General features: G+C 39.6%; 1 protein-coding gene across 1 annotated transcript; it reads left to right on the plus strand.

The window, feature by feature from the left end:
* LOC103717402 (proteasome subunit beta type-1) lies at positions 1 to 12,797 on the plus strand. Its single transcript, XM_008805775.3, has 7 exons — positions 1 to 160; positions 239 to 346; positions 2,504 to 2,585; positions 11,716 to 11,845; positions 11,920 to 12,062; positions 12,149 to 12,235; positions 12,365 to 12,797. Exons 1-7 carry the CDS (start codon positions 120 to 122, stop codon positions 12,437 to 12,439), a joined length of 666 nt encoding a protein of 221 aa, XP_008803997.1. The 5' UTR covers positions 1 to 119; the 3' UTR covers positions 12,440 to 12,797.
* The last annotated feature ends 1,301 nt before the right edge of the window (positions 12,798 to 14,098 follow it).

The raw sequence follows: 14,098 nt of genomic DNA on the forward strand, positions 1-14,098 counted from the left end.
CAAGAATAAAAGAGAGAAACGAGACCCTAGCGAAGGAGAAGCAAAAGCAAGCAAAACCCAGCGGTTTCAGGCTTCTCCCTGTTTCATCCCCTCATCCTCCTCCCCCCACCTCAACCGCCATGGCTTTGAGTCGGAACTGGATGTACGAGAACAACGGAGGGTAACGCCTTCCTCTCTCCGGCCATCTCCTCTCTTTGTTCTTGGAATCATCTCCTAACATTGACCGTCTGATCCGCAGCACATGCGTAGCGATCGCGGGAGCGGACTACTGCGTGGTGGCCGCTGACACGAGGCTGTCCATCGGATACAGCATCTACACCCGCGACTACTCCAAGATCTGCAAGCTGTACAGCGCCTCTCCTCTTCCTTCTTTTTAAATCGATTTCAAGCTCGTAATATTCATTAAATTTGGTTATCTTTTCAGTGGTTAGTTTAGGGTTTGATGCAATATTTTGATTATTTTGTTTGCTGAGGTTTTGATTTTTCACATTATGCATTCTAAGATACGGATTTTGTAATCTATAACCAATTCATTAAGATCGCATCTAATTTATGTGAGCTTAGTTAGAAGGTTAAAGGAAATGGTTAACTTTGGCTTTGTAGAGATAAAGATTATGCCGCGAATGGACTTTTTCTGCAGGGAAAGAAACCACTGGCTGCAGAAGAAAATTTATATAACGAATAATCCCCTCAAAAGGAGTTAAATTTGATGGTTTATATGGGCCATCTCGTAATTTTACTGACAATGATTTATTTCTGACTTCTTATGTGTTTAAAACAGCATGCAGATCTATTTATAATTCATCCTAGGGCACAATGAGTATGGGCAATAGTTAAGCTACTTAGTATTTCAAGCAAAACTAGTTAAAATCATTAGACATTTTTGTTTCTTTTACATGCTACATTTTTCTTAAGAGTGTTGGTTATGTGTTAGCAAAGATTACCTATATTTACCCAAAAATCTGAAAGAAATGTCGAATATGTCTATTTTGTTTTCTTGTACCTTTTCTCACTACTTCCTTACTGAATAGTGCTTGAATTTGATAACTGGCATTTCTCAAGGGTCATAATTTCTGTGCAAGTGCCCTCCTGAACGGTGGATTTTATTTTTTTTTCTTTCAAGATGGTGATCACATTTATTTGCCATCTTATTTCTTTTGTCTTTTACGATTAACCTTTTCTTACACTTTATCTTCTTCATATTCCTTTAGTTCAGCTTTTCCCCATTCTTTCTCCTGCTGCATCTTTCTCCTGCTCCATTCTTGCTTCAAATATTTAGATCCTATCTCTTTATTCCAGTGCTCCATATTCTAGTTTTAATAGATTCTGCTTTCTGGTCATCCAGTATTATGTGCAGAATATTGAGATTTGTTTAAACAACTGGTCATATCTGGGGGCAATTGGAAAACTTTGATAGCAATTTAGCCTCCAAATTAGTTTAAAGAGCCTAGAAACCCTAGAGTTGCATCAAAATCTCCTAAGGATTTTGTTTGTCAGTAATTCAACCATAAAATCTTCAGTTGATTGAGCCTTCTGCCTTCATGATTACTGTGCATCATTGGACTTTACATTGCGGTTCATCAGTTCATCCATCCAATTTGTCTTCCCAGAGAATATCATCTCCTTGCATCTTGCTAGCAACTTGTTGACAAGTTTATTTTTTTTTAATGTTTACTGGTTATCCTTTTTGTGCTGAAATTTCTGCATTGATTTTGATGTGGGCTGCTGAAAATTCAAAAATTGTACCAAAACTCCTTGATTTATTTGATCAAATGTTCCATGGGAATCATGCACTTGTTTTTAATTTTGTGCTTCTCTATGTGCTTCAGTTCAAGATCCATATTATGAATACCTTGACAAGTCATATTTTAATGGATCAATGATGTAAATCAGGCTTAGCGAGAATCAACTTTCTTTCCCAGCTATTTTGATGGAATCTGATCGTAGGTTCATAACTGGTGGGATTAATTTTAAATCTGACATAAATTTGACATCTGGAACAAAATTGAAAAAGGAGGTCTGAGGGTTTAATCTCTATTTTCGTGGCTCCTCCGTTATCCAAAGGACAAACCCTCGTCAGAATTTCTTCTGCCTTATGGAAGAAGAACCAATAAATCAATCAAAGTTTTGCGAAAAACTGATTTTAGTGCAATATATTACTATTCCAAGACTCAGAGTTGACTCTAACTTTGAAGCCCTATCGTATGACGCATGCATCTATGGTGTTTTGCTTAGTGAGAGCCATTGCTTTAGTAATAATGAGAAATGTGAAGAGACATAACAAAAGAACCCTGCCTTCACATGGGTTCCACTTATGTGAATAGTGAGTGGCGATTAATTTTACCTGTTTTACTTGGGCGATGAATCTCTATTTTACTCCTAAGGTGACTATGTGGCTTTTTAGTTTATGAAAAGGAACATATTTCTGTTGCTATATTTGTTTTTTGTAAACTCTTGAGTCTTCCACCCTGATTACTTTATTTTTGTTTGTTCGTGTATATAGGGCAGAAAAATGTGTATTGGCATCTTCTGGATTCCAAGGTGATATAAAAGCTTTGCAAAAAAACTTGGCTGCTAGGCACTTGGTTAGTTACCAGAAGATTCTAATGATACTGCATTCTCCATTTACTTGTTACATATTTGAACTATTCTTAAGGCAATTCCATGTGTTTTTTTGACCATTAGACATATTTAATAATATTTGAAAGATATTGTCATGAGAATTGCATATCCATGTTCATGCCAAACTTTTGATTCTCGCATATAAGATTTTAAGATTTTGACTTATTGGACATTATGCATTTCAGCTGTATGAAGCCTTATGGATTTGATGAGGTGTACCTAAAAATAATTTTGTAGCTACTTGCATCATTATTTCAAGCTTTTTTGTTATTAAATATTTATCAAACAATAAATGCCACAATTATGGCTTAAATAATCTTTTGCAATCATATTTGATCACACTAAATTTTCTTTGAAGTTTGTTTCTGATTTGTTGGACGTTGGTGGCTGAAGCATAGAGAATGCTTCCATCATTGGATGCCCATGAGGATTAAGTCTAAGTCATATAAAGTATGAACTACACTCTATCACTTCTAGCTTATTGGATCTACAGATTCCAAGTATACTAATTATTCACAGATCGGATTTTACATACCTGAGATTTCTAGAGAGTCTTCACCCTTTTCCTTCTGACACTTCTTAGCCTGTTGTAAAGTTGATATCCCTGAGTCTTTATTGAACGAAAACTTATAAAAAAAAGATGTATTTCTGATAATTTGTTGCAACCAATTCTTCATCCGTTACAGTCTTTTACAGCTTTTTTTCTGAACAATGTGGACTGAAGCATACACGTGCATCTTGAGTATTGTTCAATCACTGCATGCAGATGAGGCTTAAGATTGTTCCAATAATAGTCAGACCTGTGGTGTCTTATGAAACTGCTGATCATTCTTAAAGAAGGCACAATCGTTATCCAAGGCTCATCTTTTTGTTAGGCTTTTACATGGTGCCTTGAGGCTATAATCTATATAGATATAGGCACACACAGGTAATTAAGAACACCATGATGTCATATCAAGGCTAGCAACTTTTTGATATATGTTCTTCAAGACTAGCGGAATATATAGTGTTAGAATTTTCATTGTTAACATATTTGACAATAATCAAGCTTAAAGGCAACTCTCGAATCCTTTACATTGTGGACATCTAAAATGTGAAATATTAGATTGTTCTTACCAATGCTTGGTATGATAATCAAGTCCATACACAAAAGCAAAACCTTGTAATGTAGGTACATACATACATACACACACACATACATCCTAGTTCCTCTATTTTCCTTCCTCCTATCTTGTTCCATTCTTGTGAGTCTAAACTTGAGGTGGTTGCTGTCATTGTGGGGAGATGAAGGGTGGCGGCAAGCGATGGAGAGGACGAGCAGTGGGGCAGGGCAAGCAGTGGAGATGGTAAGAAAGGAGTGGTGAGTGGTGGAGAGGAGTGGAGGGTGGTAAGTGGCAAAGAAGAGGAATGATGAGGGGTGGAGAAGAGTGGTGAGTAGTCGAGGAAAGGCTGACAATGACCAATGGAGGAGGGAGCCGTGATGGTGAGCAGTAGAGGAAAGGACAAGGTGGGTGACTGACAATGGAGGAGAAGGGTGATGGCGAAAAGGTGGGGGTGGGGATCAGGGTAGGAGTTCTTTTTTTTTTTTTTGGCTAAACAGAGGAAGAGTTCGTTGTCCAAAAGTAGGTCATTACCGTGTGGGCTCGAGATGCCTCCTCATGATTTGGACCGTCAATCAGGCCCTGCCAAGACTAGGATTGAAGTCTTTGGGCCTGAACTGGTAGTTATTTTTTTGGGGGCTAGGCCTGGGCCTGAAGTGGGTCAGTTTGAGATGGCCCATTATCAATCCTATATATAGAGAGAGATTTGGACGATAATGTTTGTCGTATCACCCCAAACTGCTTGGTTTAGGATGTATCATTTCCATATCAGGTTGGAACCCTCACGAAAATATCATCTGGGTCCGTATAGGCCTCGAACCAACCTGTACCACCTCAAACCCTACTGTATCGCTTAGTACCTCCCAAAATCGAGGTGCATATCATACCATACCTATCGATATTGACTCGTATCGCTAGGTTTCAAGTGGTACCATGATAAAAAGTGGAAAAAGTGGTTGGGTGCTGGCTTGGTATGGAGTGTGTACCGTACCAAATCAATAATGTATCAATATTAGCATCCTGCACTGGGATTGCAAACCTTGGACTACACATCATGTTAACTCTTTGGAAAAGGAGTCAACAATTTAAAACCAAGATACAATATTCAAATTCAAGATCCAAACTATGGACATGATCTGCATTTTAGAAAAATGCTTATAAACCAAAATTCATATGTTTCGATGGTTCTAACCTAATCATCAAGTAGATGTCAAAATGGATGGTTTTACTATGTTTTGCTATAATCTGATCATTAAAATCTAGTGAATTTAAATCTAGTCATATTTTAAGATATGTAGATCATGATTCATAATGTGGATTTTCAATTTATTTGTCCTTATTACGTATTTTACCATACTAGAACAATTGATACCGTTCATTTTTATACTGATTTGATGCATAGGTTAGAGACCACTAAAATAGGAGGATTTTAGTTTCTAGGTATTTTTTTTCGCAGTGTAGATTATGTTCCATAATTTGGATCTTCAATTTGAATGGTCTATCATTGATTTATAATTGTTTACTCCTTTCACAAGGAGTTAATATAAAGTTTGTAGTCCAACTCATATTTTTTGTGCGTGCATGCATGCATGTGTATAATATCAATACACTTCTTCAAAAAAAAAAAATTTGTTAAACATCCACCTTATTTCTTGAGAATTGGCGTGTAAAGTCCATTTGCTCTATTACCTTCCTGCCTCCACTTCGGAAATATTGATTTTATAATAAAGATGACCCATGTTTTATCATGAACATTGTAGAGATGTGGATATTGGTCTTTTTGATTTGAGCAAAATTAGATGTGGCAAGCCAGCAAGAGAAAGATGACAATGGTGGAAACTTATTATGTTAGATATGATTGCAGAAGGATGTGATTGTAATTTGGGGTCACAAGAAGCAACTTTCATGAAGTTTTGACCTTAGGCAGACTATATGTTGTTTCATCATCATTGTTAATTTCTTTTTGTTCTCAATCCTTTGCTTTTCCTTTACCTCCATTGGCTTTTGTGGTTGGTGGGCATGGGTGCATTCATGTGAGTGCGCGGCATATGTGTGGCTACTCAGCAGTTGGATCAGCAATGTGTTTGTTGAATACAATTGTATCCGGTCATTGTGATTTTGTTGAGTGCCTTAAAATCAGTGTCACCTACAGGCCTTGCCCCTTTTGTATCAAGTTAGCTTGATGAATCAAATCATGATCCACCATGTTTTGAGAATGTCTTTCTACATCAACATTATTGATGTTATATTCTTGGTCATAGTTGCTCTTAGCGAGAGAGGGGTTTATCAGTTAATATATAAGATCAGTTGGCACATAGGGAAACAGAGCTCATTGGTTGTGTAAATTAAAATCATCCAACAAAGGAGCAACCTCCTAAGGTTTCTTTGGAAACATCTAGATGAAAAAAGAAGGCAAAACTTTGCTATGGGAAATTGTGTCCATTTTTAGGCACAACTTTACAAAAGATAAGTTAAACTGAAATCAGCATTATGCTATATTTGACTCATGGTTTACATAATCCTTGTAACGTTATTCTAGTGCAGGTACATGTGAAAAATACAGAAAAGATGCTGTAAAAGAATATCTGTGATAAATTACAAGAATATACGAGACAGTAAGCTGCAAAGCATTGACTATGGAACAATTTAGAATAGACCCATAACATTCAAGTGAGAAGTTGTTGTATGCTAATCGGTTTTACAAACTCTACATGTCTTGATGAGGGAAATGATAAAAATGATTGAGTAGAGCACATCATTTGCTGAATGCTAACCTTGACTGCCACCAGAACAAACTGTTTTATCTGAGCCAGCTTCATAAATGCAAGCTGATACCAAACCTTCTACTTAATAGGATACTAAAATAGCAAATGATAGTATTGGTGGGTTGCCAGGCTAATACACTTTAAGCATGGTGCCAACCTGCCTTGAACTTTTAGAACAATCGAAGTATGACTATCTTTTGCTGCTGCCCTTTCCAGGGACAAAAACGCATAGCATATAGGTGCATACCTATACATGGGTAAAAATTATTTCTTTCTTTCGAGAACTGGCAATAAGCTACATGTTAGATAATACGTAAGAGAAGATTACTAGGATAGAAAAGGGAAACTTTAATTGTTAAGGTGATAGACTGAGGGGGAAATAGAAGAGATTTTGCATGAGAAAATAAAAGAAAAGTCGAGATAAGTTGTCGTCATTTCTCATGGTTGTTGCTGCCTGCTTTGTGAGTAGTGTTTGCTTGCCAGGGTGGGTGCAACATCTACATGGAGTTCTCTAGTTGTTTGTTACAAGTGGAACTCCAAGGTCGGCTGGTTGATTCATAAAAGAATGTATAAAGGTTGGAAGAATCAGTATCAACAGGTGTGCCAGCCAGCGATCAATGCGATACGAACCACGAGAAGGGAGAGGAGAGGGATGGAGAGGAAGGAGATGGAGGGGGAAGAGAGAGAGGACTCACCATCAGAGAGAGGCCAAAGGGGGATGCTGAGATGGTCATAGATAGCGAGGAGGTCGTGCTCGGCCTTGTCGAGGGCGTGGAGCTTGGGCTTGCAGTTGGGCTTCGAGTAGTAACAGATGGATTGGAAGTTGATTGGGGGAGGTAGTGGTTTTTGGACCAATGAGGCTCGCGGAGGGAGAAGAAACGACAGAGGGCGTTGAGGTGGAGGCGGAACATCCACTTGTGCTCGTCCTGGAGGGCTAAGATGGAGCGGAGGTGTTCTCGGAGAGAGATGGAGAAGGAATTGATATTGGAGATGAAACCCAACTTGTAGTCCCACTTCAGAAATCGCTGGATTGGGTCGGCGGCGGCGGCGGTTTGATGGCACGAATCCAGAGGAGGGGGTTTTGTTTGAAGGAATTAGGTTTCAGTTGGGGAGGAACCCTAACCCTAGCACCAGATGGAGAAGCGAGAAATTTATTTTGGTTTTTAAATTAGTGTTTCAAATTTGGGGGGGGGCAGCAATCACCGGCGAGCGGAGGAGGGAGGGAGAGGAGGCAACCATGGAGAGAGAGAGATAGAGAGAGAGAGATGAGATGGGGGTGAGAATAGAGATGGAAGAAGGGAGAAGAGAGGGGGCATGTGGAACCCTTGAGAAATAGAGAGAGGGAGAGACAGTTTACTAGGGTTTCGAAGAGGGGAGAGAGAGGCATGGTCGGCATCGTTGAAGAGGGGAGAGGTGTCGGTCGATGAAGAGGGAGGGAGAGAGCACGAGCGATCTCAAAGCTTCAATTGAAAGGGTGGGGAAGCTTTTATAAAGGAACCGACCCGAACGGCTGAACCATCCTGGGCTGGTGTGGGTTCGGTTCGGGCAGACCACCTAGTTCAGGTCAGTTCGGCATTCTTGGTACAAAGGTTCCTCAAGGTAAAATGAGAAGAAAAAAAATTCCATGGAACTAAAAGCTCAGAGGTGAAGCTTTTGGAGAAAAGAATAGATCCGCAAAGCCTATATTCTGATCGGTTACCACTAATGTATATCTTGTTCATGTTGGTCCTTGTTCTTGGCCACTCTTTTGAATTGTCATTTTGTGATGCCTCTATTTCTGCTGAGATATGCTGCTGCCCCTCGTGCAAGCTCTTAGAAATCTGATGTGTCAGACCCATAATAGCCGAAATATCCTGCCTAAGGTGCTGCACTCTGCTTCCCAGTCTCTCAAGAGATTCCCACACCTTCTGCCTAAGCTTCTTTTGTTTTTTGAGAGACCTGCTTCGCTGCACCTGCAACCGAACCCTCTCCTGCTTCCAGTTGAAGTAACTAAGGCCAAAGCTGCTGCTAAGTGCAAAAACTCAGATTTTATCATTTCTTTCAGTATCGGGCTTGATCCTAGGGCATGACCTTCAGATATCAGATATTATTCAAAAAGAAAAAGGTCTCAGGTGAAAGACGACAATCCCTTAAACTCTTGCTTCATATGTGGTAGAAATGGTTGTTAAGGAGTTTATAAACCTTATCCTCTTTTCAAGAACCATCCATTTCACAAGGTCTTGAAGAAGCCAGTATAGTTGTATTTTTAATGAAGAGAAGTATAAAACTGCAGGTATGTTTGGTGGAATTGTGGGATAACACAAGCCAGGGTCAGTCTGCAGAAATATGTCCTCACTGTTCTTTTGGTGATTATGGTGCTTGTGATGTCAACCTGTGTCAAATCTATGAGCCAAAATAATAAGCTTTAACTGATTTTACATTCCATGAAAAATTCATGAAAGACTCAAGTCATATGTCCTCTATTTATTTTATTTAGTCAAAAGTACCAAGAGTTGTTTTGCTTGAGCCAATGGTTCGGACTATTTTTAGGGCATGGCCTTTGTAAACCTTATATTTGAAGCTTACACGGCATAATATTTATGTATAAGATGAATCATTAGAATTCTCGTCTTACTGGTTGGGACCATTAACCTATTTTTGTGCAACTCCATCCATCTTGCTGGTATGATACCATCAGGGTCTTTCTCAAAAGTTATGCAACATTTCGTTTTCGTCTGTTTTTGATAACTAGGAGAGGTAAATTGCCTCAAGTAACTCTTTTTCTATTCTTAGTAATCTTCTTATCCATAATACAACAGTGATTCTGCACTTTGACTTTCAGAGCATTGACCCAAAAAAAAATGCTCGGTTTGCTTCTTATATTTCTAGTTGTCGTTCGTTGTCTACAGAACCAATTTGTCTGTAGGGTCTCCATTCTGACATGATTGTAGCTGAAAATATTAGGATGTTAACTTTTTGACCTGTGAATCTTTCAAGGTGATGTCTTGCAATGCGTCCAGAATGCTCATGCTGGATGGTTGTGATCCTCCATTTGAGTTCATCTGATGTTGTGGTCTGAACAAGCAATATCCTATCAGTTTTTGATGGTGATCTAATGGCTCTTCAGATACACTGTGAATGATGGTGGTTATGGCAGCATAACTCTTAAATTTATGAGAGAGATATGTATGGATATATAAGTGTATTTATCTTCAATATAATTTGATGTACCATGATATAGTAACTGAAATATAGTTCTATAACTGGGTGCATTTAGCTGAAACTGGTTATTCATATGGTGGCTACTATTGACTATCAAGAAAATTAGGTGTGTTGCCCAGAGATGGTCACCCAAGAGGGGGGTGAATTGGGTGTTTTAAAACTTTTTGACTATTTAAAAAATAAAACACGCAGATGTATGAACTAAAGTAAAGATGGAGGGATGAGAACAGTCAATCGCAAACACGAGGTTTTATAGTGGTTCGGAGCTTCCACTGCTCCTACATCCACTCCCCAAAGCACCTTTGGGAATTTCTACTATAATCCAAGATTACAGTCCGGTAGTTTTGCGAGTGCACTACCCAACTCGTTGTTTTACACCGGGCTAACAACGAACCCTATAACCCCCAATTTAACCTAGGCTTGGGACGCCTTTCCCTTGTTCCAAGTCCCTTGACTGGAACAAGCACAATATTGAAAAAGTTTTACAAGGATTTAAAAGCTCTAAATAAGCCAATATAACAATGATAACCAATAGAACCCGGAAGAACCCTTTTAGCCGTTGGAAGCGTGGGAGATGATGGTTCTTCCGATGTGGATCGCGTTGGCTTGAGTGTGAGCTTTGAATCCTGAGCGGAAGAGAGTAGTCGAGCTTGAAATCAGTTGGGAAGCTTGAAGGCACTTGATTTCTTCACTTGAATGCATTAACTCCCTTGAACCTCTCTCTCTCTTGCTTCTCTCTTGAATGATCTTGTGTTGGGTTGGTGAGAAGTTATTGAGAAGCACTTAAGAGGTCCCTTTTATAGCCCAAAAAGCAAATATAGCCGTTAGAGATAAAGTTAAAGGGATTTGAAATTCAAAACATCCTGCAAAAAGGTGTCAGTCGCGTCCCAGGCGCTCTGGAGACGTCTCCGCTTCAACGCGAGACGTCTCGGCTGTAAAATTTTACTTTTGACGTTGTTTGGGGTCGACTCGGCGCTTTATGGGGACGTCTCGGCTTGTTTGCGCTTTTTGCATGGGGACGACTCCGCTGCTTCGGGGTCGACTCCGCTGTTATATCTCCGAAAAACATGTCTTCTGGAATTCTCTGAGAGAGTCGACTCCGCTCTTTCAGGGGACGTCTCCGCTGCCTTAACACCGAAAAAGACATCCTCTGGAAAACCCTGAGAGAGCCGACTCCGCTACCTCGGGGACGACTCGGGAGGTTTACTTTTTACTTGCGGGGACGACTCCGCTTACTGTGGAGACGACTCGCGCATATCACTTGAAATCGGCCTTTCTGCCGCTTCTGAGAGAGTCGACTCCGCTACTGAGAGAGTCGACTCCGCTATCGCGGGGACGACTCGGCAGGTGCCGGGGACGTCTCCAGTCGTGCCAGTTCTTCCTGTTTGTGCCAGAGACGTCTCTGAGACTTTCGGAGACGTCTCGGCTGTCCCTGATCTGTTTTCTTCAGCTCAAAACTTCTTCAATAAATTCATAAAATTATGGAAACTTGCCTAGACATTTCTTAACAATATTCTTAATTAAACACATGAAATCCTCAAGTAAATTGTTAAGATAAATGGAATTATACTCTAGTGTTTTGTATTCATCAAAATCCATTAGGGGGTCAACAAGGTGGTTCCTATTATAGAGTTTTTCTTTGAAAAAAAAAAAGTTTATACTGCTGGCAATATGGTGTCTCTAATAGACAATTATTTAAGAATATGGGTTTGATGTCAAGGTTCATTAGGTGCTTGTCTACATGTTTTGATTTTTCCCATGCTGTCTTGTAATTTAAGAATCTTGTCACCGCATATAAATTTTGTATTGTTGTTCTTAATGTTTACTCCACATCAAATGCTGCTTTTTTTAAAAGATTGCTGGGGATCTAGATATATTAACATATAATAGATCCAAGTATTTATACTCCTGCGGCACCTTGGCCTTCAATGGTCTTGAATCTTTTCTCTTCGTACCTTCAATACTTGAATATGTAAAGTAGGATTTTTTTCACAACACCTTTTTATTTAATTCTGGCAATTGTGCAGATCTATCAGCATCAACACAACAAACAAATGAGCTGCCCTGCAATGGCTCAACTCCTCTCAAATACCCTTTATTACAAACGTTTCTTTCCATATTATGCTTTCAATGTTCTAGGTGGACTTGACAATGAAGGTATGGTCGGTCATTTTTGTGCTTTGCTTTGCTTTGCTTTCTGTGTCGCTTATTCCTTCAAACCCTTTCACCAGGGAAGGGCTGTGTGTTTACGTATGATGCTGTTGGGTCCTACGAAAGGGTTGGGTACAGCGCCCAAGGCTCAGGGTCAACACTCATCATTCCTGTTTTGGACAACCAACTTAAATCCCCTAGTCCTCTCTTATTGCCTGCAAGGGTAAGGTTCCTGCTTAGCTCAAACACATCAACTTTGTATATCAGATATTTTATCAAGGATTTTAGTTCGCTTGTAAATCTGAACAGGATCCTGTGACACCGCTATCAGAATCAGATGCAGTTGATTTGGTAAAAGATGTTTTCGCATCTGCAACCGAAAGAGATATATACACTGTATGGTTCACAGATTTTGCACTTCGATCCATTTCATTGTTGTCATGCTATCAAAAGCTTCATTGCTGACGGTTTATTGGGCACATTTTTTTTTGATCTCACTGTCATCTCTTTGTGATAATTTTACAGGGAGATAAACTGGAAATAGTCGTCGTCAATGCATCAGGTATACGGCGTGAATTTATAGATCTCAGGAAAGACTAATGTCACATAATTGTGGGCTGCAGCTGTGACTCAGTTTTCAGAGCTGGGAGGTCTTCCAATGTCATTGTCATGGTGGAGCTGTGCTCCTTCCTTGGTGATTGCCCAGATTTAGCCTTTATCATCCCTCAAACATGTTCTTTTGCTTTGAGATATGGATTCTTTCAGACCAACTGAAGTAATGCATGTTTTATATGAACAAGGCCAGAATTTGTCATTTATATTGGCATTTTATCAAGTTTTAACCGTTCTCTTTTCCTTCCTGCATGGCCTGCCTTCGGGACTTCATATCTAGAGTTTGAACTGTAGCAACTTTATATTGAGAAAATTTGAACTCTATATTCAGAATCTGAACTCTATATTTAGAATTTGAACCACGGCATTTTGGGCATTGCATTCATTCTCAAAAACATTGCCGATGCTATACTTTGCCACAACCGAGAAGTTTGCATGTGTAGGTTTTGAAAAGAGTATGTGCAGGTGCTTGGGAGTGCAAATAGCACTATATTCCTGAATTTAGGTGAAATTGAAGGTTATGACAGAATTGGTTGTGCTGCAAGTATGGGTTATGTTGTTGCACTAAGGTTATCTTTAGAGCTTGGCCCTCTGATGATCGACCTCCGTTCTTAATTCTAGCTACAACATGATATAAATGCCAAAACAATTTACTGAGTAGCATATCATCACTTGTGAAGTGAGATGAACCTTTTTCCTATAACAAAGAGGTGAGGCGACTGGGAGTTCAGGAAAGATGGTCTTGAGTTATGTGAGGTGATAAACATTGCAGGAGATTTTAATAAGAGAAGCATGGGAAATTTTCTTATAGGCCATGAATGGCCAACAACCATGAGATCAATACCCTTACTGATTTTCTTTTCAACAGGGCGAACATGCCCTTTGATTAAAAAAAATGGCGGTACCAAGTTCATGCTATTGTGGGGATGTATACAGTCTTATCCCACATGCGGAGAGACTACTTTTTTGTTTCAAACCTGCTTAAGATAATTTTACAGCGTGCCCAACCAAATGTGACCTCTCCTAGACTGGTGGCCAAGCATGTGCTTTTGCCTGGGGCTCGACTTAATGCAGAAGCATTCAGTGATGGCCTGATGGTTAGAAAGATCAACTGATCTATTCCATAGAAATGCATATGAGAAATAGTTTGCGCAAAACCAGTGTTTGGTAATTAATTTCTATATACATTTCATATTGCCAACTTTGCTCATCCTGTATCTCATTCGATTCAGGGTGTGTGGTCCACAATATCTAAGGTTATTGTGAGATAGATGGCTTCCTTAGGGACCAATATGCAAGAAGTTCCAGCTCCCCTAGTAAGAACCAATCGCCCTGGGGTTCCAATAATCCATCTATCATGTCCCTCAATTCAAGATTTCCTCTTGCATGCATGGCATTCAAAGATGATCCCTAGCCACTTAGGTGGAAGATCAGGCTTCTGACTGGTTGGTCTCTCTGTTGGCTACATGAGTAACCTCACAGCAGCTATATATTCTGGAGGAGGATGATTGATAACTAGGCTGGAGTTTAAGTTTAGTAGTTGATGCAATTCATTTATGTTTTTTTCAGCTTTCACTCTCTGTGAGCTAAGAACTACGAAGCCCTTCATATCCGCCGAAAGCGATCAAGTTTGTCTCTTATGTCCAA

This window comes from Phoenix dactylifera, unplaced genomic scaffold (genome assembly GCF_009389715.1).
Source record: "Phoenix dactylifera cultivar Barhee BC4 unplaced genomic scaffold, palm_55x_up_171113_PBpolish2nd_filt_p 000352F, whole genome shotgun sequence".
NCBI classification, from domain to species: domain Eukaryota; kingdom Viridiplantae; phylum Streptophyta; class Magnoliopsida; order Arecales; family Arecaceae; genus Phoenix; species Phoenix dactylifera.